General features: G+C 40.2%; 1 protein-coding gene across 1 annotated transcript in view; it reads left to right on the plus strand.

Moving 5' to 3' along the window:
* The window catches only part of Spidr (scaffold protein involved in DNA repair), a 213,039-nt gene that overhangs the window by 70,893 nt on the left and 116,868 nt on the right, over nucleotides 1-25,278 (plus strand). The window contains exon 8 of the mRNA XM_005370370.3: nucleotides 6,860-7,079. Coding sequence (XP_005370427.1) covers nucleotides 6,860-7,079 — 220 coding nt within the window. The remainder of the gene's footprint in view (nucleotides 1-6,859; nucleotides 7,080-25,278) is intronic.

The following is a 25,278-nucleotide window of genomic DNA, read 5'->3' on the forward strand; positions in this document are numbered from 1 at the left end:
AGCCCCTCCCCATCCACTTAGAGAGGGTAAGGCTTACCAAGCAGAGTCAAGAAAAAGTCTGACACATCATTTTGAATCAGGACCAAGCCCCCCCCCCCCCCCCCCCCCCCCCCCCGCCCCATATCTAGGCTGAGCAAGGTATCCCTCCATAAAGAATGGGTTCCAAAATGCCGGTTCAAGCACTAGGGATAAATCCTGGTCCCACTGCCAGTGGACCCATAGACTGCCCAAGCCACACAAGTGTCACCCACAGTCATTGGGTCTAGTTTTGTCCTATGCTGGTTCCCTTGCTAGTACTCCAGAGTCAGTGAGCTCTTGCTGGCTCTGGCCAGCTGTTTTTATGGGTATCCCCATTATGGTCATGACATCTTTGCTCATATTATCATTCCTCCTTCTCTTGGGCTGGTCTCTGGAAGCTTGGGCTACTGCTTAGCTATGGATCTTTGCATCTGCTACCATCAGTTGCTGGATGAAGGTTCTATGGTGACAATTAAGGTAGTCGTCAATCTGATTACCAGGGATGGTCAGTTCAGGCACCCTCTCCACTATGACTTTGGGTCTTAGCTGGCATCATTCTTGTGGATTCCTGAGAATTTTCCTAATGTGCCAGGTTTCTTACAGGCTTCATAATGGCCCCCACAATCAAGATATCTCTTTCCTTGCTCTCCCTCTCTGTCACTCTCCCATCACAACCATCCCATTCCTCCATGTTCTGCTCCCCTCCCTCCCTTTTGCCCCCCCCCCCCCATTTCCAATTTTCTCAGGAGATCTTTTCTAATTCCTCTTTCCAGGGAGATCATGTATGTCTTTCTTAGGGTTCTCCTTGTTACCTCGCTTCTCTGGGGTCATGGACTATAGGCTGGTCATCCTTTGTTTTATGTCTAATATCTACTTATGAGTGAGTACATACTATATTTGTCTTTCTGGGTCTGGGTTACCTCACTCAATGTAGTTTTCTCTAGTCCAATCCATTTGCCTGCAAATTTCAAGGTGTCATACCAAGCTGTTTTCATTGCCATAGCTCTGTAGTAAAGCTTGAAGTCATGGATGGTGATGCCTCTGGAGGTTCCTTTATTGTCCAGGATTGTTTTAGCTATTCTGGGTTTTTTGTTTTTTTCATATGAAGTTGAGTATTGCTCTTTCAAGGTCTGTGGAGAACTGTGTTGGGATTTTGATGGGGATTGCTTTGAATATGTAGATTGCTTTTGGTAAGATTGCCATTTTATTATGTTGATCTTACCTATCTAAAAGCATAAGAGATCTCTTCATTTTCTGATGTCTTTTTCAGTTTCTTTCTTCAAAGATTTAAAGTTCTTTTCATACAGATCTTTTACTTCTTTGGTTAGTATTATCCCAAGATATTTTTTGTTATTTGTGACTGTAGCATGAATACTAAAAACCCAGTGACAGAAATTAGGGTTCAGCCTGAAAATCAGAAAAGCAAAGCAGCCAGCCAAACCACTAGAGAATTCTTACTTCTACCAAGGTTGGACAACCACAAACTAAGCAGACAGAGCCTCTCTCTCCTCCCATTTTATATTTCTTCTAGTGCTGGGATTAAAGGCGTGATTCCTTAGTACTGGGATTAAAGCTGTAGGCCACCACCACCTAGATTTGTTTCTGGTTGGTTTTGTGTAGCCCAGGGTAGTCTTGAACTTAGAGAAATCTATATGCCTGTGCTTCTCGGGGTCTCTCTTTCTCCAGTTAGTGAAGGTAGTGCCTGTGGCTTAGGTAGTTGCTCTTTCTCCAGGTGCAGGCAGATCTGATATGATTCTTGGGCTCCTTCAGGTGTAGGTAGGGTTTGGGGCAGTCTGGACCAAGGCTCTGGTAGGCACAGATGAAATGCTGTGGGAATTGTGTGTGTGTGGATGCTGGTCCGGAGTTTCTGGGGTTTGGTGGGTTGGGTTGTGTCACAGGGTGTGCCTCCTGGGGCTTGGGCCTAGAGAGCAGAGCCCTTCAACTGGGAACCTAGACACTCACCTCTCTAGGGGCAGCCTGGGCCAAGGCTGTGGTGTGCACAGATGTGGTAGGGAATAGTTGCGAGTATTGGGAGGCTTACTCCAGGGTCTCTGGGGTTTGGTGGGTTGGCATGAGCCATGGGATGAGCCTCCTAGGGCTAGGGTGCAGAGAACAGAGCTCTCCAACTAGTAACCCAGACACTTCCCTCTCCAGGGGCAGTCTCAGTAAGCTTTTTCTAGGGAAAGGCAAACCAACTTCTATTCATGGTAGACCAAAGTAATGATTCTATCGAAGTTTGACCTAGCAAACTATTGAGTTTATTAGGGTTGCTTAAGGGAGTATGATGATAGGTTGTGTACATGATCACGAATAACCCAAGGGCAAGTGCGTCACCAGAAGCCTACCCCAGCTGAGTTACAGCTAATTGAAGGTACAGTGCTCTCGCTGCATGACAGGTCCAAGTCTCCTGGATGCAAACATGTCAGAGAGTGTTCTCTCCAGTGAAAGGCACCACAACTGGGACTATATGGACAGCACAAATTGTAGTCATGGACTGTTATAAAACAACATCAGAAGGAATTCAAAAAAACAGAGAACATGAAATTGGGGGAGGATAAGGAAGTGAGGCTCAACCTGGAAAGAGTTAGGAGAAGAAGCTGAGAGTGATTATGATCCAAATACACTGTGTGAACATTTTAAAGTATAAATAAAAATATTTTTAATCCTCAAATTTAGAAATACAAACACCTGATTTGTGTTTCTCTAATGGTAATAGTTAATATACATAAAGTATTAGCTACCTCTGGAAGCACTGGGAACTGGATCACAGTAAACACATGGTGTAATACCTGGTCCAGCACATGCGCAGTAATAATAGCATTAGCCTTTAAAAGCATTTTCAAGTCAGTTTTCTTTTTTTCAGGACAGAGTATCTCTGTGCAACAGCGCTGGCAGTCCTGGAACTCACTCCGTAGACCAGGCTGGCCTCAATTTCACATATCTGCCTGCCCCTGCCTCCCAAGTGCTGGGATTAAAACCATGAGCCACCATTGCCCAGCTCAAATCGGTTTTCCTATTCAATCTATAAGAACTACAAAAACAGGTTGGAAGAAATAGAACCTTTGTAAAGTTGCTACCTTAAGTAAAGCTGTGATATTAAAAAAATATGACTGCCTAGGGGCTGTAATAAAATAGCAGAAACAATGAAGGGGGTTAGAAAAAAGTATGCTGTATTACCAAAATACCAGGCAGGATGTGCCTACAGGTACAATAATGTCATGATTGCTATGAGAACAACAATCAGCTTTCCAATCTAATTTAAGGCCTATTCCACAGGAGGAATTCCTGTCTAGTACTTAAGTAGATGGGGGGACATCAGAGGACCTAGTAGAAAAGGAACTGCTATTGTTTTCTTGAATGAATGTAATGTGCATGTGAAAGCCCCCTGTCCAGCTCGCACCGGTAACAACATTTTGCAAGGCTTGTACTGAATATTCAGGTTTTAACAAAGGGCAGTTTAGAAGCTGCCAAAACGAGATAGAGACACCTGTGGCTGGGCCGGGGGAGGACCGAGAAAGACACCCCGTCTGCCCTAGACAAGAGCCAAGGCAGCCCATATCTGAATTCTTGGGAACCAGGGACCTTGTCCCGACTTGAACTCGGCCATATTCAAACTGACCAATGAAAACCCTGTAACTATGCATCTCGCTTCTGTAACCGCGCTTCTGCTCCCTTTACCCTATAAAAACCCACTACCCCAGCCTGACAGCGCGCCAGTCCTCCGAGAGACTTGGACGCCCCAGGTACCTGTGTATCTGAATAAACCTCTTGCTGTTTGCATCCGCTGGCCTCGCTGTTCCTTGGGAAGGGTCTCCCCAGACTGAAAGACACTCTCTGAGGGTCTTTCACATCAAGTTGTTTCTAAACATATTTGCACCCAAAGAATTATTAATGAACAAAAATTCCTTTTTGTAGATTAAGAGTATTTGAAAAATTCATGATCATTGGTGAAACTCCTAAGAACAAGTTTATTTTATTGCTGTGGCATAGAGGCCCGCTGCTTAGTCACTTATAAGCATCTCGATCACTCTCTCCAATGCTTAAATCATCACAGAAGAGTAGAAAGAACCTAAGAGCTGGAGGAAGGGGTAGAGTTATTGTGTTGCAATCATGAGGCTCCAGAAGTTAAAGAAGTGCAGGAAGTTCATGAAATTAACAAAATCTACAAGGTCCCTCTCAAACCTTCTAAAAGCTGGAGCATGGTCAACCAACCAGGAGCATATCTTTAAAGAAAACCAACTCTCCCTCCCCCAGAAGCCATCAGCTCTCCATAGTTCAGGCTCAAGAACTCATTCCCACTCCCTGCCACAGTGCTGACTCACCTTTCTTCCTGCAGGTCTTGTGCAGCCCACCAGAGCTGCTGCGTTCATGAGTACAGCAGCCCTGTCATATTGAGAAGACAGTTTTACTCAGCTCCTCCTTAAAGGCCTGTAGCTCTTAAAAATCTTTCTAGTATAGCTAAGTAATTGTTTCTGGCAGTTACTCAATCTGTTTCCTGGATGATGTGATATTTTAATTAAATGCTCCAACATTTTTGGAAAATGTTGCCCTAGCAGCATAGAAATGACCTTTTTTTGAACTGTTCATCAGATTGCAAAACAGTATTCTTTTTAAAATGAGTGTCTCTGGTACTTATATCTCTTGGGCTCAAATTTGGAGCTTGCCTCCAGCAGATAATTTGACAGACCTTATCCCATGCTCTTTTTCTCTCTCAGGTAAGTGGAAGTGAGACTGCTTTGCTTTGTTCCACAGAGGCATTGTTCATTTGTGTCCCCTAGAGCTCCTGGTGGTACTCTGCCCAGAGGACAAGACTGCTGTCCTTCTTTCCAGCTGTGGTGTTCAGGGCATGATCACAGTTAACAGAAAATAACTTGTTTACCCCCAAGGTATTCAGTGCTGTGCATATTGAGAAGGCGTTATCTTATTTGGAATATTGTTAGTACTTACTAAATGCTTTCAAAAATGAGCGGTCGGTAATAGTGTGGCTCATCCTATGTTTTTAAGTGTATTTTAATAATGGAATCATAGGTATTTGTGCTCTAATAATATTTGTGTGTTCCTATAATTGTTTTCCTTTTATGAATTTCTACATACTCTAAAGTAACCACTGAGGAGTATCTGTTACTTTTTGCTACCTGATAGGTAGTTCCTCATATCTAGTGTGATGCACAGCAAATATTGTAGCTACAAGACCAGAAAGACTTTTCTTTATTCCTTTCTGTCTTTCTAAAAAGATACAGGCTGCTTTTCAGTAAACAGCAGCAATCAATTCTCTGCTCAATCACCAGCATGGGTTGCTTCCTTCCTCCCTCCCTCCCTTCCTTTTTCAAGACAGGGTTTCTCTGTAGACCACTTTTCTTTTTGCTTCTAAAACCCCTAATTTTCTAGGTACTGCTTGTCTGCCTTACCCTAGAGAAATATGCAAACTAAAATGACTGATCGATCCTAGCTTGTTCTTCTGTTCTCCGTTGAAGAACAACTACTTTTCATTAAAGACAGACATGATGTGCCAGAGTCACGTGCTTGCTCTTTTGTCAGTGCTGTCATAGAAGTTTGTCTTTACACTTCCATTTCTGCTCACATTATGCTCAGCAGGAACTTGACATTGCACATGCTCACGTCCTTCCCTCACTCTGTTTCCTTTCTATCCTCAATGAGACAGGTACAGACCGTGAGAAGCAGTCATCCTGAACAGTGCCCTGAGCTGGTGAGCCAGCTCAGTGTACAAACCTGTACTCTAGCACTAGGTCAGGAGAATGGATGGGGAGCTTGAGGAAAAGAAAAACAAAGTCATGAAGCAAAAGAGAGGAAGAATTGGAAACAGAAATGAAACAATATATAACTTGAAACTTGGCTTTGATCTTTTTGCTGTTAATCTGCAGTGTTTGAGAGACGGGTGATACTGAGTGTTATTTGCAGCTTATTCCTGCTTAGCTAATTTTGTATTTTAAAGAAACACTAATAGAAAAAGATAAAATATATTCATTATCTGCAACTAATAGTACATGTTAATCTTTTGCCTGTATGTGTTTTGTGTGTATTTTATAGCAAAGATTTGAAAAGCCCAGCTTTCCTCTGAGTCACAGCAGTTTTTGTCTCCCTAGGAGACATCACCCACCTGTCTTCGTGTGCCCCTGCTGTGTTTCCTCTTTCTTCCAGCTAATTGGCTTTCTTCCCCTTCCCATCTTGTTCCCTGTGATACCCAGACTAGCTTTTAACTCAGGATTTTCTTGACCTAGTCTCTCTAGTAGTTAGGATTATAGATGACATTTTCCACACCCAAAATGAGGATTTTGCAAAGATTTTGACTTTTATTAGGAATATTTTGCGTGTCCCACCTCACTCCAGCCACTTGATCTTATGAGGTGAACCACACTCATGCTAGGCAAATATTCTATGACTGAGCCAACACTCCCAGTTCTTTGTGCTTTTACATTGGTACAACATGTGTGTCGATAACTATTACTGCATCGGGTCCCCTTTGTTTATCCTTGAATTCTCTCAGATCTTGACTGGAGCAAGTGACATTATCTGTTTCATAGATGAGAAATTAAAATCTATGTAATTTGGCCAATTCTATAAGAGGGGCACTCCTGGAATCCAGATTAAATTCTACCCTTTTAAATCCATACCTCAAGCACTCAGGAGTCCATGAACATTCCTTTACTGTCACTGGTACATAGTTTCTGACAGAAGCAGAGAAGCAGTTAATGTGTAGGATGTTTCTAAATGTGTGGTTTTTCTTTTCTTTTCTTTTTTCTTTTTCTTTCTTTCTTTCTTTTTTTTTTTTTTTTTTTTTTTTTTTTTTTTTTTTTTTTTTTTTGGTCTGTTCTGCTTCTAGGCAGAAAGTCTGGTGTCTTAACTGTGAAAATTCTGGAACTACATGAGGAATGCACCATGCAAGTTGCAGTGTGTGAGCAGTTAGCAGGGCCACCAACCACCAGCCCTCCCAGAGGAACAGCTCCGGGACTGGGAGCCTGTCTGAAGGTTCTCTTTACCAGAGAGACTGCAGACCACCTAAGGGGGCATCCCCAGGACATCATCTACATCTTCCCTCCTTGGTGAGTACAGCAAGCTGAGTCCAGCTGTCAACTGTGCATTTGCCTCATAAGCGGAAGACATTTTTACCAGGAAAAGTTCTGTGACTTTGTTAGAAAAATGCCAGGAAAAAAGAGAGGAAAGCCAGGATGTGACTTGGATCTTATGTGACAGGATTGTGTCCGCTTGGAATCAGAGATTTTATAATTCGGATTTAGGGAGTAGGAAAAACAACCACTTGAGGATTTTTGTCTATGACGTGTGTTGTATGATCTACAGTCTGGCTGTTTTTGTTCTTGTTCTTTCTAGGAAAATAGGTGTAGTAGGCGATCTTATGTGACAATAGGGTAATATGCATTACTTTATTCTTTTCTTGATGTCATTTAAGAGGGAAATATAAAAAGAATGGATTAATGCATAATATAGTTTGAACTCCAGGAGACTAAATAATCATTACTAGACCAAAATTTACAGCAGTTTTAATATTTGCTTTCTTTTGCTTAGGAGAATAGTTTTTACTATCAAAAAATCTTTATTACTTTTGGTAAATACTAATTATTAAATTTATTGGTAGAAGGTTCCGTTCCATCTATGAAATTCCTAGATTCTTGGATTTGGGATTGGCTACAGATGTTAGACATAAGCTTACCTTCCTTCCACAGGAGGTCTTTTAGAGCATCGTGGCTAGTGATCGTTTCTGTCTGCACTGATCTCTTCATGATTCTTAGGATCACTTGTGAGAGGGCCTCAGGCTACCATGTGTACAGTGCCTACCTTGTTACCTTCTTATAGCTTTCCTCATTCTTTTCTCCTGGAGATTTTTCTTTTTATTCTTTTAGTATTTTTTGCTACCTAATTGGAGTGTAGACTTAAAAGAAGGGTTGCAAAGAGTCTTGTATTTGTCCAGAAATGACATGTGAAGCCTAGCTGTTTCTATGCTGTACCATGCTGAAAGAAGTGGGTTTTCTCTCAAGGAAAAGAATGTTTGTACTAACTAGGGTAACTGGCAACATATTTTAGTGCTGGTAGTAGGCATTTTAGCAAAGCTACAGATGTGAAAATATATGAAATAAAGTAATGTCATGAATTTCCTAGAGTCCCTTTATGTGTCTTTCTTAAAATGGTCACCTCAAAAGAAAGCAGGACTAAGGATTGAGCTCAGTGCTGAAGCACCTTAAACCTTAATTCATTTCCTAATACTGGGAAAGAGAGAGAAAAGGAGCTTGGGAGGAAGTGAGGGGAGAGCAAGTTAGATGTATAAATGTAATCAGTAGCTACAAACGCAGAAAAGAAGTTCTTCTAAGTGTTAGTGATGCCAAGTAAGATACAGCATTCGGATGCCCCTAAATGTTGCTAGGGCCTTCAATATATTACCTAATTTTATTTAAAAGGATCGCTTAACCATGTTTTTTTTTAAATTTTTCTATTGCTGTGATATGACACCAAGACAACATAAAAAATTTTATTTGAGGCTTCTAGTTTCAGAGGATTAGAGTCATTGCCATCACGGCGGGTAGCGTGACAGCAGGCAGGCAGGCAGGCGTGGCACTGATACAGTGATTGAGAGTTCACCTCTTGAGACACAACCACAGGACAGATTCAGAATGGAAGGAGTCTTCAGAAACTTCAGAGCCCATCCCTACTGACACACCTGCTCCAGCAAAGCCATATCTCCTAATTTTTTCCAATCAGTTCCATCAGCTTAGGGACCAATCACTCAAATGTATGAGTTCTTGGAGTCCATTCTCATTCAAGCCAGCACACCCTTAAAATCCCAACAAATTATTTGCTGCACATTTCTGGAATATACAGTAATTTAATCCAATGATAGTAGCATATAATATCTCCATTTGTAGAACAATGGTCCTATCACAAAGAACAGGCCAGTATTCAAAATCCCCTAGGGAAGAAGAAGCCATAAAATTCCCAGACAGGTGAGACAGTCCAGGTCTCCTGGGCTGTGCAGACAGTACTGTTCGACTTTGGTCATCTTCTCAGTGGTAACAGATAAATTTGCACTAGCTGCTTAGTATGTTCAGGCTGCCTTAACAAATTGCTACCGTATCTTGTTAAACAATAGAAATTTATTTCTCCCAGTATAGATTATGATGGGTCAAGGTACCAGCGAGATAGATTTCCTCTGAATCTCTGTTTGGCTGTTGGAACACAATGCACTTGGTATCATCTTTCAGGACCTTTCCTGTGTGTGTCTACCCCTGATGTCTATCCATGCACAGACTTCTCATCCTTTAAGGACCTGTAATAATCAATTGAGCCCATCCTACAGGCCTCACTTTAACTTTATTATCATTTAGTGCTCTGGGCCTAGGGCTTCAATACAGGACTTTTATAGGGACTTGGTTCAGCCCTTATACCTACCCTGAGAGTGAACATGTTTTCTGCTGAGTAGTTTAATTCTGTGGCCATGTAAATCAACTGATTTTTCTGTCTGTACATGGCCCAAAGGATCATAAATAGCCATATCCTGAGGAGCTTCTTGAACTGAATTATATATTGTTATATAGAGACATAGAATTTTTAAAAACAGTTCAAAAATTACGCATGTTCAGATGTATCTATGAAGATTTGGGGAGTGTATGTGCACGAGTACAGTTTCCCTCAGAGGCCAGAAGAGGGAATCAGATTCCTGAGAGCTGGAGTGAGCTACCCTACCTGGGTGCTAGGAATCCAACTTGGGTCCTCTATAAGAGCAGTAAGAATTTTTAACCTTTTGAGCTATCTTTCTAGCCTCTAAAATTGTAATGGTCTTCCTCTGTTGCAAAGAGAAATTTCCTTGATGAGGGGTGAAGACTACACTTAGGTGTGGGTATAAGGACAAATGTTTATAGATTATTTTAAGTACTATGCTAATTTAATGAATTAGTGGTTGTGGATTCTCTTCAGTAACCATGCCTCCACTAGCACTGTGTAGTTAGCTGGGTTTCTAGTATTTGGCATAGTGTCCTTGTTAAGCAGTCTTTAGTCCAATTAGGGAGCAACTAGATGGTGTCAAAGTTATTACGGAAGAAGGGAATAGAAGGAGACAAGTGATCTGATTGGGAAACAGGGAAAGGGAGCCTCCTTAGGAAAGGAGAGGGGATAGGTAGAGAAGAAGAAGGGAGGGAGGGAACATAATATGGATGGCTGAGAAATCCACGAGGAATCCCTATCTCTTCTGATTAATTTTGAGTTGAAGTCCATCTTGGCAAATATTTACATTGCTATCTTGTTCCATCCCTTTACCCTAATGCAGTGTTTGCCTGATGGCTTGCTGCACACCTTGGAGTTAACAAAAAGATAGATTGTCTTTTCTACTCCATCTGTTCACCTGTGTCCTTTTATTAGGCAATTGGGACATTTAACATTGAGATTTATTACTAAATATTGTTCTGTTTTTTGTTTGTTGTTGTTTCTTGTAGATGTGGTGGGTTTTTTTGACCACTTTTGTTGTATTGTTCTGTTTTTTTGCTGAAAAGTCAGGTGATATTCTTATGGGCTTGCCTGTATTTTTACTTGGTATTTTTCAATTTCAGCATTTACTATCCTTTCTTTGATCTGTGCCTGTACTGTTTGATTATATTTTGTCTCAGGAGTTTCTTTTCTTTTGAGGGCTCTGTGAGGTTCTAGGAACTGACAGTGTACAGTGGTGGCTCATGTTGGGCATGTGGGTGGGCTGACTGGCAGTTTATTCTGAATAAATTAAGACTCAGGTTTAGATTGCAAGCTGAAGTTCTGCTTAGAACTCTGGTCAAGCAGTCCTAAGAAAAAAGACAAAATCTTCAACAAATGGTGCTGGTTAGTCTGAATACCTGCATGTAGAAGAAAGCAAATAGATTCATACCTACCACCCTGAGCCTTACTTAACTCCTAGTGAATCAGAGACCTCAACATAAGACCAGATACCTTGAATCTGATAGAAAAGAAGCAGTTTGATAGTTTTTAATTCATTAGCCCAGGGAAAATCTTTCTGAAAGGGAAACCAGTAGCACAGGCACCAAGACTGACAGTAGATGAGGCCTCATGAAGCTGAAAAGCACACCATCCTGTGAACAAAACAGGAAGATTTCTTTATCAATTGCACATTTGATAAGACTTAATATCAAAAATATATAGAGAGCTAAAGATAACTGAACATCAAGAAAAGAAATAACTGAATTTAAAACTTAAAATAACAAAGTAGAGAGTTCTCAAAAGATAAGATACAAATGGCACTTAGGAACACTTAAAATATCCAATGTCCTTACTTAGCCAGCATGGAAATTCGAATTGAAACTACTTTGAGACTTCAGTTTAAACCGGTCAGAATGGTCAAGATCAATGAAACAAATGACAACTCATGCTGGCAAGGATGAGAGGAAATGGAACACTTGCTCACTTCAAACTCATAGACCCACTTTTAAAGTCAGTTTGATGGTCCCTCGTGAAGCTTGGAAAAGATCTGTGTCAAGATCAAGCTATACAACTCTTGGGCATATACCCAAAGGACACTCCATCCTATTATAGAGATATTTGCTCTTGGTATTCACAAGAGCCAGAACTTGGAAACAGCCTAGATGTCCATCAACTGATGATTGGATAATGAAAATGTGATATACTTATACAATAGAATATTATTCAACTGTTTCAAAAAAGAAATTATTAAATTCTAAGGTAATTGGATGGAGCTAGAAATAAATCATTGAAAGGTAATCCAGGTCCAATAAGACAAATATTGTTTTTTCTAATATCAGGAATACTTTTATATACTTTTAAAAATAAAAAATGGGTAAATATAAATCAATGATAACATGGATTTAGCATCCAAAGTAAAAAATATATATATATTCTCAGAATTGTATGAGACACTGTCTTTGGCACAAGCATATTTGTCTTATCTTATAGTTTGTGGATTTCCACAAAACTGCCCTGGTAGTCTAGGGGAATGCACCATTTTATGAGAATAGAGTCTGTACTTAGAACCTTCCAAATCCTTACCAATGAGGAAATTCCAAGCATTCCACAGGAATAGATAATTTTAGTGGGTAGCTAGCTGATGACATGAAATGTTGGAATGGTAAACATTTCTGTTCACATCAGCTGAACAGTACAATCTGGGATCGCATGTTCTCCAGGCTGTGGGTGATCAGTGGGTGGCCAGCCTGTCTGTGCCACCTGTGGCTTGGCTTGGGTTGGGATTTATCAGAAGCATAGCATCCAGTCAGGAATAGGCGTATTTCTAATGTATTCCTATCCAGGCCACCTGCAGCAGGGGGTCTGTAGCTGATTCCTGTGGTCCTGTGAACTGATTCTTCATTTCTTTATGGCAATTAATACCTTCATTGGGACCAAGTTGGTTTGTCAGACACTGGGCAACATGTTTAGAAACTTGTTTGTGAACTTGAAAATCTGGAAATACTAACTTTATTAAATCTATTGTGATTTTCCTGATGAGATGATAGTAAATATGCTTGTTCTTTGTTGAAAAGTTAAGTCAGGATCATTAGTCGTCTGCTTCCATGGGATTACTGAGTAGTATGGGTGGAAGTTACAGTACGTTAGGTACTTTATTGAGGTATAGTGTAAGACATCCCCACAAACAGTGGCTTTGTGATAATACTTTTAAAAAGCAGTCTGTCTGGGCGGTGGTGGCGCACGCCTTTAATCCCAGCACTCGGGAGGCAGAGGCTGGCGGATCTCTGTGAGTTCGAGGCCAGCCTGGTCTACAAGAGCTAGTTCCAGGACAGGCTCCAAAGCTACAGAGAAACCCTGTCTCGAAAAACAACAACAAAAAAAGAAAAAGAGAAAGAAAGAAAGAAAGAAAGAAAGAAAGAAAGAAAGAAAGAAAGAGTAATCCATGTGCTCTGTCTTCTGACTGACATTCTAGCCACAGTGTTGTGATCTCTGTAAAGTATAATCCTGATTTCTATTTGTTATATTGCACCTAGGGGATATAGTATATGGGAGCAGTCTAGGAAACAGGAAGCATTATTTATAAGCCAATCTTTTCTGATCTCAGAAACTAAGCAGGGTCAGCCTAGTTACTACCTGAGTGGGAGAACAGTCAGTTCAATTTGAATTTCTGGGGCAGCCAGTGAAACGGAGTACTTGGAAGTAAGGGTTGAGGGAGTTCTCTTGTGATGATAGCGATGGTCGGTAGCCCAGCAGTTGCTTGGGTTGCACCAATTGTATACATTAGTCAGAACTCAGTGACTAGCCATTGTATGTGAATTTTCTTTTATATATACGTTAATATATATGTATGTATTTATATTTATAAATATATAGAGCTGGTTTTGGAGTTGGACACTGGCTTGGTCCCTCTTTAATTCCAATCCTGTATAACAAAGTCTTCTCCCTCTAGTAAAATTACTTTATTCTAATTAGCTCATAAATTAGAACACTATACAGCTGGTTTAAGGAAGCCAGCCACTCAGACATTTGCCCAGAGCCAAACTCTACATCTCAGTAAACTCTTTACAGTTAGAATAGTGACTGAAGCAACAGAGCGTCACTTAAGGAGTATGTTTTCACTGTCAACAATATTTCTGTTTCTTATCCACAGTGAAAGTAGAGAAAGCTATGGCAGAGTGAACACTAGAGGGGGAAGACATTGTTATACTACACTCACACTTAACACCTGTGTGTGTGTGTGTGTGTGTGTGTGTGTGTGTGTGTGTGTGTGTGTGTGTGTGCGTGTGTGTAGGAGGAGGGTTGCTTGTTTGTCCTGGCTGCCCTGAACTGAAATAATCACACAGAAACCATAATCATTAAAACACTGCTTGGCCCGTTAGCTAACCCATTTCTATTCATCTGTATATTGCCATGTGGTAGTGGCTTACCAGCAAAGATTCAGCATGTCTGACTCTGGTGGCTCCATGGTGTCTCTCTCTGCCTTCCCTCTCCCAGCAATCAGTTCTGTCTCACCACCTACCCAAGTTCTGCCCTATCAACAGGCCAAGACAGTTTCTTTATTCATTAACCAATGAAAAGCAACACATAGACAAAAGGACCTCCTACACCGTGTGTGTGTGTGTGTGTGTGTGTGTGTGTGTGTGTGTGTGTGTGTGTAAGCTCTCGGTTGGATCTGCATATAATGGAAACCATGAAGGGTTTTGATTTTTTTTCCCCTTTCTCAGTTTTTTTTTTAATTTTTTTTCCCTTTCTCAGTTTTAAGTTTGGAAAATTACCAGAGTCCATAAAACTTAACAAACTGTTATGTTTTTGCCTTAACAAGATTTTTTTGAATCAGTATCCAAGAATCAAATTAAATAACTGGAATATAGAAGTCTTGCTCACTAGACAATCTGAGTACTGGGTACATGACTTCACACAAAGAAGTGACTTAATGATGTTGTCTAGTGAAGGATTAAACATGTTCCTATTTATTATACTTTGAGGTCAGTGATATCTTTAATGACAGATGTGTCTGTCCCCCTAAAGGTATGTTGGGAAGACCATTTGCCCATTTCTGTGGAGCACTTGTGAATTTGATTGTAAGGCTGAACAAGGTTATCCATCTCCCCTATGGCAGGCTTTATGGTATGACTTCTCCCAGTGAGTCTACTAGGACTTGAGAGCTGCAGGCAGGCAGCAGCTCTGGTCATACAAAGGCAAAAGAGTAAAAGCCAAATATTGAAACACTGCCTCATCTTATTTTATTCTGCACTGGGAAGCACTGCTCTAAAAGTCATTATTGGGACAACTGATACAGTTTGAATATGGACTATATATTATGTTATAATATTGTTCCCATCTTGAATGTTTTCATTATACTGTGGTTTTAAAGGGAAAGCCTTGTGCTTCAGAATACACCTAAAAGCATTCAGAGTCAAATTGTACAGTGTTTACAGGTTATTCTTTATAGTTCCACAAATTAGTAACAGTTGTAACTTCAGTGACCACAACTGTATATTATTTATTTGGAGACAGTGAGAAAGCTAATATGACATAAGTCTTACTATTCATTAATCTACTAGATGAATACAAAGGCATTTCTTGAATTTTTTTCAAGTCTAAAAGTATTTCAAATCCTATGTATAGAAAAGAACAAATATAATCTCATAAAACATGGGGGGCAGGGACATTATATCAAAGCAGATGTTCTTTGTACCAACTTTTATATTCAAAAGAATAGAGATGTGCAAAGACTTAAAGCAACCAAAAATTGAGCCCCTTAAATTTTGTTTTAATTTACTGATGTTGGAGTTTTGAGGTAGAGTTTCATGTATCCAGGCTGGACTCAAACTCACTTTGTAGATTTGTCTGGTCTTGAATTTCTGGCCCTCTTGCCTCTACCTCCCAAGTGCTAGGATTTCATACAGGTGCCACCACACCCATCTGTTTTGTTTTTTAAAATGATTCCATATCAAGGACCCTATGTATAAAATCCTACAGAGCTGAGGGAGAGGACAGAAAGCTGAGACAATACAGGATGGGCAAGGCCTCTAACTCTAACCCATGTTATGACACCCTTGATTGCATAAGGTTTCCATCATAGGGTTGCTGTTGCTGTGAAGAGATACCATGACCACAGCAACTCTTATTTTAATTGAGATGAAGGCTTACAGTTCAAAGGTTTAGTCCATTATCTTCATGGCTGGGAACATGGCGGCTGGGAATATGATAGTGTGTAGGCAGGCATGGTGTTGGAGTAGTAGTTGAGAATCCTACATCTTGGCTCGAAGGGAACAGGAAGTGGTCTGTCTCCCTGGGCATGGCTTGAGCATATATGAGACCTCAAAACTTGCCTTCACAATGACATACTTTCTCTAATAAGACCACACCTACTCTTGTAAGGCCACACCTTCTATAGGGGCTTTCAAACTAGCACATACCCCATTCTCTAATTTGCAAAGATAGAGCCTGTCTATCCACTTCTCTTTGCACTAGATTCGCCCCTTCTCCATGCCAGTTGCAAAAAAACAAGACAAAACACCACCACAAGCGTGATGTGTTGTATCAAGACTAGATAGTGATTTACCTCCTTGAGCAGAGTAAGCAACTTCCTCACAAGGCTTTTCCTCTCTAGGGTTGGTTTGGAAAGTGCTGTCTGGTTTCTTTTCCCCAGGAATCTAACCCTGGTACCTACCTTGTTGCTTCCATGAATTTACATGTGATTAGGGATTATAACTGGTGATTAGCTTGGAAACCCGAGTTTTAAGGGACAAGTATCTCAGTCAGAGACTGTTCCTCCACATGGCTCCTTCATTCCCTCTTTACCTTTTCCACTGCTGCGTTTTTACTGCTTGTGTGAAACATTGCAGGGTTTGCAACTGGTAGCCAATTTCAGGGCCTTCTATCCCTAAGCCACTTAGCAGCGTACTTCTGGTCTTGACTCATTTCTGATGTATATTTAGGAAGCAGATTTGATGGTGTGTCTTGCTTGTTCAGAAATATTAGATGCTTCTTTCTTTTCTGTTCACCTTTACCTGTTTCTCTTCCTGTTTCTCAACTTGCATGTGAAGATTTCCTTTCAGCTTATTTAAATGTTGTCTTAATTAGGGTTTACTATTGCTGTGAGAAAACACCATTATTCCAAGGAGGGCCCGCTTGTTTGTCCCGGCCGCCTGGCTAGCTTAGCCCTGAAATAATCACAAAGAAACTGTATTAATGCTTGGCTCATTAGCTCTTAACTTCTTATTGGCTAAGTCTTACATCTTAATTTAACCCATTTCTATTAATCTGTATATCGTCATATGGCAGTGACTTACCGGCAAAGATTCAGCATGTCTGACTCTGGCAGCAGCTCCATAGTGTCTCTCTGACTCAGCCCTTCTTTCTCCCAGCATTTCTCTCAGTTCTGTCTTCCCTGCCTACCTAAATTCATGCCCAAATCAGTTTCTTTATTAACCAGTGAAAGCAACACAAAGACAGAAGGACTTCCTACACCACACCATGACCAATCACAGCAACTCTTATAAAGGACAACATTTAATTGAGGGTGTCTCACTTAGAGTTTCAGAGGTTCAGTCTATTGTGATCATGAAGGGGAGCATGACAGCATGCAAGCAGACATGGTACTAGAGCTGAGAGTGCTACATCTTGTGAGCAACAGAAAGTTGACTCACTGTCAGACTGAGGGAAGCTTGAGAAAGAGACCTCAAAGCCTACCCTCACAGTGACACACTTCCTCCAACAAAGCCACACCTTCTAATAGTGCCACACCATTTGGGGGCCATTTTCTTTCAAACCACCACAAATGTGTTTTGGTTGACCCGTCACTGGCCAAGTTAATGAACCAACTCTAAATTCCTAGTATTTCTATCCTACTCTGTCTGGGATGTCTTGACGCTCCATTTAAGACATCCTAAGTTTCAGTTCCTCATGAAGTCCCTTCTGATTTTTTCCAGCTGAATGAGCTCTCTCTGTAGTGTTTGAACCGTTTCAGTTTTTGCTTAGTTTTGATTTAACTTGTGTTTCTCATATAGTACTTCTCATATTCTGCTTAGTAGTTTAGTTACCTTACTGCTTTGTAGATTTCTAGCTCCTTAAGAACAGAAAGTATAAACATTCAACAGAAAACAGACATTCTGTGAAAGATTTGCTATAACTTGAATTGATACTATAAGCATCATATTGTGAACATGGTAGTATATGCTTGTAATCAAAGATCTTGGGTCTAAGTCAGGATAGTTATAAGTTCCAGGGTAGCCTGGGCTAGCTTATGTATCAAAACCTCTGGAAAAGTTATTATAATAATAATTATTATAATTATCAGGCTAAGTTGGTAGATCCCAAAAAGTTTTTATCTATTCGTCATAGGATTTTAGTTCCACAACTAAGGTAGGCTTGGAGTGGCTGCTCTGGGGGCCCAAGATAAGGTAATTAGCCTCTGGACCTATAGCATTCAAATCTCTCCCAAGTATGGATGTTCTGATGTCAGTCTCTGCAGACACAGCTTCTTTTCCGAAGTTCCCCTTCACACCTGAGAATTTCGTTTTGGAACCGTATAAACCAGGAAGTTGTCAAGAATATACTGTGACTATTTGTCAAAATTTAAGTAATTCTTCCCTATCATTGTCATAGAAATTATTTTTTTCCAAGTCCTTTTAAATGTAGCTACAGTGACATCGTTCTGGGTCTGTCGAATCGGCCCTTGGATATGACCCCCACAAATGTTCACCTTGCTTCGCTCCACTTACTGCTCCTCCACCACAACAATACCGTGAACCAGGAGAAGGAGATTTTGAGTTCATTTTAGACAACATGAGAGTTTTTATATTTTTCTTTCATCTTTTAAATAAGTACCTCAAGAAGTTACATTTGACTCAGCTATTATGTTTTTGTTATATACATAAAGTTCCACTTTTTTCAAAATAGTATCTTTATTGATTCTTTGATGGAGGAGGGTCATCTTTTTAAGCCCTCTTAGGTTTTTAAGTGGATTTAGTTACCACGTTGGGCACCAATCTATAGTGATAAGAGTGGCGGGCTGCGGCCTGGCTCCCGGCTAGCTTTACCCAAAATAATTACACGGAAACTGTATTCTTTTTTTATGTTATTTTATTTTGAAACTGTATTCTTTTTAACACTGCTTGGCCCATTAGCTCTAGCCTCTTACTGGCTAATTCTCACATCTTGATTAACCCATTTCTAATAATCTGTGTAGCACCACGAGGTGGTGGCTTACTGGGAAGGATTTTAACCTGCGTCCATCTTGGAGAGGAGAGCTAAGGCGTCTGGCTCACTTCCCTTCTTCCCAGAATTCTATTTGGTCTACTCCGCCTATCTAAATTCTGCCCTATCAGGCCAAGCAGTTTTCTTTATTAATTAACCAATGAAAGCAACAGATAGATAGAAGACACTCCCACATCAATTCTTTGGGAATTTTACCTTGTACACCCCAGTCATACTCACTTCCAGTCCTTCCAATTCACCCTTGTGACCTCCTCATCAACAAAACGGGAAATAAAAAGTCCATTTGTGCCGTCAGTTGTGGAGTGCTACACTTCAACATCCTTAATCACAATTTTTAAGATTTTTTTTTGATGGTTTCCTTTTTAGGCTGTTAATTTTTTGCAGAGTATCATTGGGTGGGAGTAGGGGTTATTACAGAAGCCTTCCATGTCTCTCCTTTTCAATTGTGTGTTTACAAAGTGTCACTGCCAAAGTAGCTTCCTTGTTCTTGACAGCCGGGTGGAGCTTGGATCATGGAGCTTCCTCATGGTTTCTGGTGACAGCAGAGACCATGAACATAGCCCCCAGCGGCAATAGGACCACAGATGTCTACATAGCTTCAGACTGCAACATAAACAGACCATGGACATTCAAAAGAACTCCATGGTTAACACAGGCCACATCAATACAGACTTCAACTGCAGTATGACTTTGGACCTAGACATGGTCCTCAGCCGAGGCGTGGGCCATACATCAACCTGGCTTCAAGCCACAGCATAGATAACAGACTTTGGCATGATATTAGGTGGTAACACAGGACACAGAGACACCACAGACATTGACCCCTAGTCCCCATCCCTACTCCTCACCTCCACCCCCACTGCATCAGGACCCCTGATCCATACATGACCCTCAGTCACGTCACAGACCACCTTGGTGGTCCTTTGAGGCAGTTCAGTCCAGAAGGTGAAGCATTCCTCATCCCTGCCTCCCTGCTTGCCCAGAGCCAGGGTGAGCGTCCTGCTGAGCAATGTGTTGGGCGGCTGAGTCCTGTCTGAGTAAGCTCCAGGCTGCTACACCCCACCCCACCGACCACACTGGGCAGTGACTGTTTACTGTCGACCTTGGCTCTCTCATACTTGTCAGCGCCTGCACATCTCCAGTTCAGGCTTCACCACCTCTTCATCGGAGTTGTTTACTGTAGTGGCCACCACTGGCCTTGCTGTCCCCAAGTGAGGTGGGGGCGGGGTACCTTCAGCTTGTCGATTTCTGCTGTTGTCCAAAGTGACACTTGTTGATAAGATACCATTTTAAAGACTTACTTCATTTCTGTTTGTTTATTTTGTGTGTGTGAGCACATGTGTGCCCTTGGAGGCCAGAGTAGCTAGAGTTACACGTGGTTGTAAGCTGCTCAGTGTGGATGCTAAAAGCCCAACTGTTTCTGTGCGAGAGAACAGCCACTGAGCCATTTCTCCAGCCCGTGGTGGGACACTCTTAAATAGTTACTGAGGAGCCGGGCGGTGGTGGCGCACGCCTGTAATCCCAGCACTCGGGAGGCAGAGGCAGGCGGATCTCTGTGAGTTCGAGGCCAGCCTGGTCTACAAGGGCTAGTTCCAGGACAAGGCTCAAAAGCTACAGAGAAACCCTGTCTCGAAAAACCAAAAAAAAAAAAAAAAAAAAAAAAATAGTTACTGAGGTAAGTTAAAGGAATGATAAATTACTAAGTTCTCTTTCACCGGTTTTTAATAAGAAATTTACATTTGAAAGGCATCATTTAAAATCTGCCCATTGAGTAAGAACTCTATTTGTAATTTTTCAAAAAAATTAAAATTAGTGTATAAGGTAGTAGATATCATTAAAGAATTTGGGTTGGGGATGGAGGGTCGTTTGTTATTATCCTTCCTTAAAATGGACTCTTTTTCTTCATGTTTTTGTTCCCTTGGTTAAAAAAAAAATAGGTGGCTATAGCTTTGTCTGTTTACTTCCAAATCCACTATTCTGTTACATTGGTCCAGTTCTGCTTTTATTGCCAGCACCAGGTTGTCTTTTTGACTATAGGTCTATAGTACAATTGAGGTCAGGTATACATTTAGCTGTGTTCTGTCTTGTCTCCCTTGGACTGATTTTTTGGATTATTTTTTTCTAGTTCTGTGGAGAGTAACAGGAATTTTGATGGGAATTGCCTCCATCTATAGATGGCTTTTGATAATATAGCCATTTTTACTATATTGTTACTGCCAATGAAACAGACTGTACTGTATCAACTTGACACGAGCTAGAGTCATCAGAGAGGAAGGAGCCTCAGTCGAGGAAATGCCTCCATGATTTCTATCTGCAAGATATTTTATCATTTAGTGATCAATGGGATAGAGCCCAGTCCGTTGTGGGTGGTGCCACCCTGGTCTTCTAGTCCAGGGTTTTGTAAGAAAGGCAGTTGAGCAAGTCATGGGTAGCAAGCCAGTAAGCAGCACCCCTCCATGGCCTCTGCATCAGCTTCTGCCTCCAGGATCCTACCCTGCTTGAGTTCCTGTGCTGACTTCCTTCAGTGATGAACAGCATTGTGGAAGTGTAAGCCAAATAAACCCTTTTATCCCCAATTTGCTTTTTGGCTATGGTGTTTCATCACAGTAATAGAAACCCTAATGAAGCCAAGTATCAAAAGTCTTAACCTCATCTATTTTCTGCATTGCAGTTTTCATGATAAAAATGTTGCACTTCCTTGGTTAGGTGTATTCATAGAAGTTTTATTAATTTTGAGCTATTATGAATGGGATTTTTTCCCTCTAATTTCTTTTCTGTGAATTCTTTGTTGATATTTGTGAAGGGTGCTAGTTTCTGTTGTTTTGATTTTGTATACTACAGCTGTATTAAAAATGCTTATTAGATCAAAGAGTCTTCTGGTAAATTCTGTAGAGTCTTTTAAGCCCTAATCATGTCTGCAAACAGAGATAGTTTAACCTTTTTTCTTTCTTCTTGTTCTACCCCTTTATTGTTTGTCTTAATGCTCTAGCTAGATGGGAGAATGAACATCCTTGTCTCAGGAAAGAGAATAAAATGTTCTTAGTATGTCTATGTCTAGCATAATATTAAGTATAGATCTTTTATATAATTATTATTTTGAGGTATACTCCATATATTCCTAGTTTCTCCAGGACATTTATGATAAAGTCGTATAAACCTTGTCTACATCTGTAGAGATAATTTCATGATTTCTGTCCTTAAGTCTATTGATTTGTGTCTTTTAAACTAACCTTGTATCTCTGAGATGAAGCCTACTTGGTTATGATGTATCTGAATGATTTCCTGAAGTTGGTGTTTTGTTGAGAATTTGTCTCTGTTAATCAGGGAAATTGGTATGTGTTTTCTTTCTTAATCATGTCTTTATGTGGGTTGGGGATCAGAATACTACTGACTTTGTAGAATAAACCTCATAATATTTCTTTCTCTATATTTTGTGAGCAATTTGAGAAGTGTTGTGTCAAATGTTTCTTAAAATTTTATAAGATTCAGCAGTGAACCCATCTGGTACTGTTACAGCTCCCACATCACTGCTCATAGTCTTAAGTTCCTTGTATTTTGTGGTTTTAGTTTTAGTAGGTCACATGTGTTCAGAAATATACCCATTCCTTCTAGGTTTTCTAGATTTTTGAAGAATAAGTATGTACAGTATTCTCTAGTTATGTTCCGGATTGTATTGGAGTCTGTTTTAACAGTACTCCTCTTGTCTCTAATTTTCTTAGTTTGTTTCTTTCCCCCTCCCCCTGCTGGTTTGGCTAAGGGTTTGTTAATCTTACTGGCTTTTTCAAATAGCCAACTCCTTGGTTGTGTGTATTGTTGTTGTTGTTGGGTTTTTTTGGTGCTGGTGTTGGTTTTTTTGTTCTGCATTGTTTGCTTTGCATTTACAGAACAACCTTGGCGGACCTGGAACTCACTCAGGCCTCTGCCCCTCCAAGTTCTAGGGTGAAAGTGTGCACCACCTGACCCAACATATTCTTCTTATAGTCTCTATCTCATTCATTTATTTATTCCTTGACCTTTATTATTTTTTGCTTTCAACTAGGTTTGGAATTGGCTTCCGCCCGCCCCATTTGAGAACCCTGAGTTGTGACATTAAGTTGCTTATCAGAGATTGTTCTAATTTTTAATGTGAAGTCTTTCTTGTTTGTTTGCTTTGTCTTGGTTTTTGAGACATGGTTTCTCTGTGTAGCTCTGGCTGTCCTGAAACTTGCTCTGTAGACCAGGCTGGCCTCAAACTCAAGGATCCATCTGCCTCTGCCTCCCAAGGGCTAGGATTAAAGGCATGTGCCACAGTGATGTGAAATGTTAAACGTATAGTGTTTCCTCTTTGGACTAACTTGACTATGTCCCATAGGTTCTGGTAAATTGTATTCTCATTTTCATTTTGACTCTAGGAATTTTTTTTTTTAATTTCCTGTCTGATTCCTTGGATTACTGTTACTGTTCATTCAAATTGTGTTGTTCTGGCCAAGTATTTTGTAATTTCTTTCCCTGTTGATTTATTTAAATCCATTTTAGTCTGATAAGGCAGATGACATTGTCTCAGATTATTTTCTTTAAATTTGATAAAGCTTGATTCATGATCCAGTGTGATCAATTTTTGAAAAGGTTCCACATACCACTGAAGAACATACTACTTATCTGTCGAGTGGAATATTCTGTATATATCTGTTAAGTCCAGATGATTTAGGATGAATTTTAGCTCTGAAGTTTCCTTGCTTATCTTTGGTTTGGAAGCCTCCCACTAATACATATTTGTAATTATGTCGCATTTTAATGTTTGTTTTATGAAATTGGGAGACTCCAAGTATTTAATGTAAAAATGCTTACAATAATTGTGTCTTTTATTTTCATATGTTCTTAATTCAAATACACTTACATAGCTTTCCCCCTCGCTTTCCTTCTTCTAGCCCCTTCCAACTACCTTCCCCTCCCGTGTTCCTTCCACTCTCAAGTTGATAGCCTCTTTTCTCTAATTATTATTGTTTAGTTTTATGTATTTATGAATACATTTAAAAATGTATGCTAACTATGAATATTTTTAAAATCTATTCTTTTTTTAATTTATATGTTTGTATATAGACCTGCATGAGTTTATATGTACTAGGTATATGAGTGCTTTTGGAGACCAGAAGAGGGCATCAGATTCTCTGGAACTGGAGTTATAGGAGGTTGGCCGCTTGGTATAGATGCTGGAAACTGAACCCAGGTCCTCTGCAAGAGCAGTATCCACTCTACCACTGAGCCATCTCTCCAGCCCTTCAGTTGTAATATCTTCTTGGTGCGTTGTTCCATTTATTAATATTAATATGTATTAATATGTCTGACCCCTCTTTATCAGTCTGATTAGTTTTGGTTTGAAGTCTTTTTTATCAGTTGCAAAGGTAACTATGCCTGCTTGTTTTTTGCTTTCGTTTACTTAGTAGTATGATTTACATCCTTTGATAGTCAATTTTTAGATGCCTTGGCATGCTAAATGTTTTCCCTTTTTTTGTAGGACACATACAGTTCTTACTTTTCAAATTCCACTGACTTCTCTGTATCTTTTTACTGGTATATTCAGTCCATTTACATTTAATATCATTATTGAAAGGGTTTTCAGTTTCCTAAAAATGTTTTAGATGATGGTTTCCTGGACTGTTGATATTCTTTTCATTCTTCTGCATTAGTTTTGGGAGTTTGCTCATTTCCTGTGTTAGGCATGGTTGATTCTTTTCTGACTCTTCTTTGCTATACTTTTTTATGTGTTCCCTTCATCTCTGGTTGTTTGGTTTTCCATGAGTCTTTCTAGAAAAACATCCCCCTGAAGTTCATTTATAGAGATGGATGACACTGTTAGCTGTGAGATGGGTTGACTGAAGAGATCAGTGGCCAGGTGGCAGCAGGGCTAAGGTTGAGGTTGTACCAGATGCTGTCAAAACCCTGTTGTACATTGAACTCTACTAACACTCGGGCCCTAGAGTCACATGTGGGCCCCCGTGAACTTCCAGAGCTTTAATAGACCCTTCCTTTTACTGATTCATCATGGCATGTCTTGTTGAATGTTTGAACTGTTACTGAAGATTTTAGGGGTTAGTCAACATTTCTCATTTGGTTTGTATTCCAGGCAAGTAATTTTTTAAAGTAATTTGGTTTTTTTTTTAAGGATTTACTTATTTTTATGTATATAGGTGTTTTGCATGTTTGTCTCTATGCTTTGCCTGGTGCCTATGGAGGCCACATAAAGGGTTCGGATCTCCCAGAACTGAATTTACAGATAGTTTTGAATTGCCATGTGGATGCTAGGAACAAAACCTAGTCCTCTGCAAAAGCAGCAAGAGGTCTTAACCATTAAGCCATTTCTCCAGCCCCTTAAAGTAATTTGTTTTAATTAAAATTGTATGAAGAAAGTAGCATTTGTCCTTGGAATTAAATGAATAACCAACATCTGTTGAGCTTTCAACCTTCTCTCTCTTTTAGACAGGATCTCATCTGTTCCAGGCTGCCCTGGAGCTGTATAAACAAGAATGATCTTGAGCTTTTGATCCACCTGCTTCCTTCTGAGTGCTGGGATTATAGCCCTATGTTACTGTTCCTGGTTTTATATGTCTTGAGGATCAACCCCTAGGA

Source organism: Microtus ochrogaster, unplaced genomic scaffold, assembly GCF_000317375.1.
Source record: "Microtus ochrogaster isolate Prairie Vole_2 unplaced genomic scaffold, MicOch1.0 UNK77, whole genome shotgun sequence".
NCBI lineage: Eukaryota > Metazoa > Chordata > Mammalia > Rodentia > Cricetidae > Microtus > Microtus ochrogaster.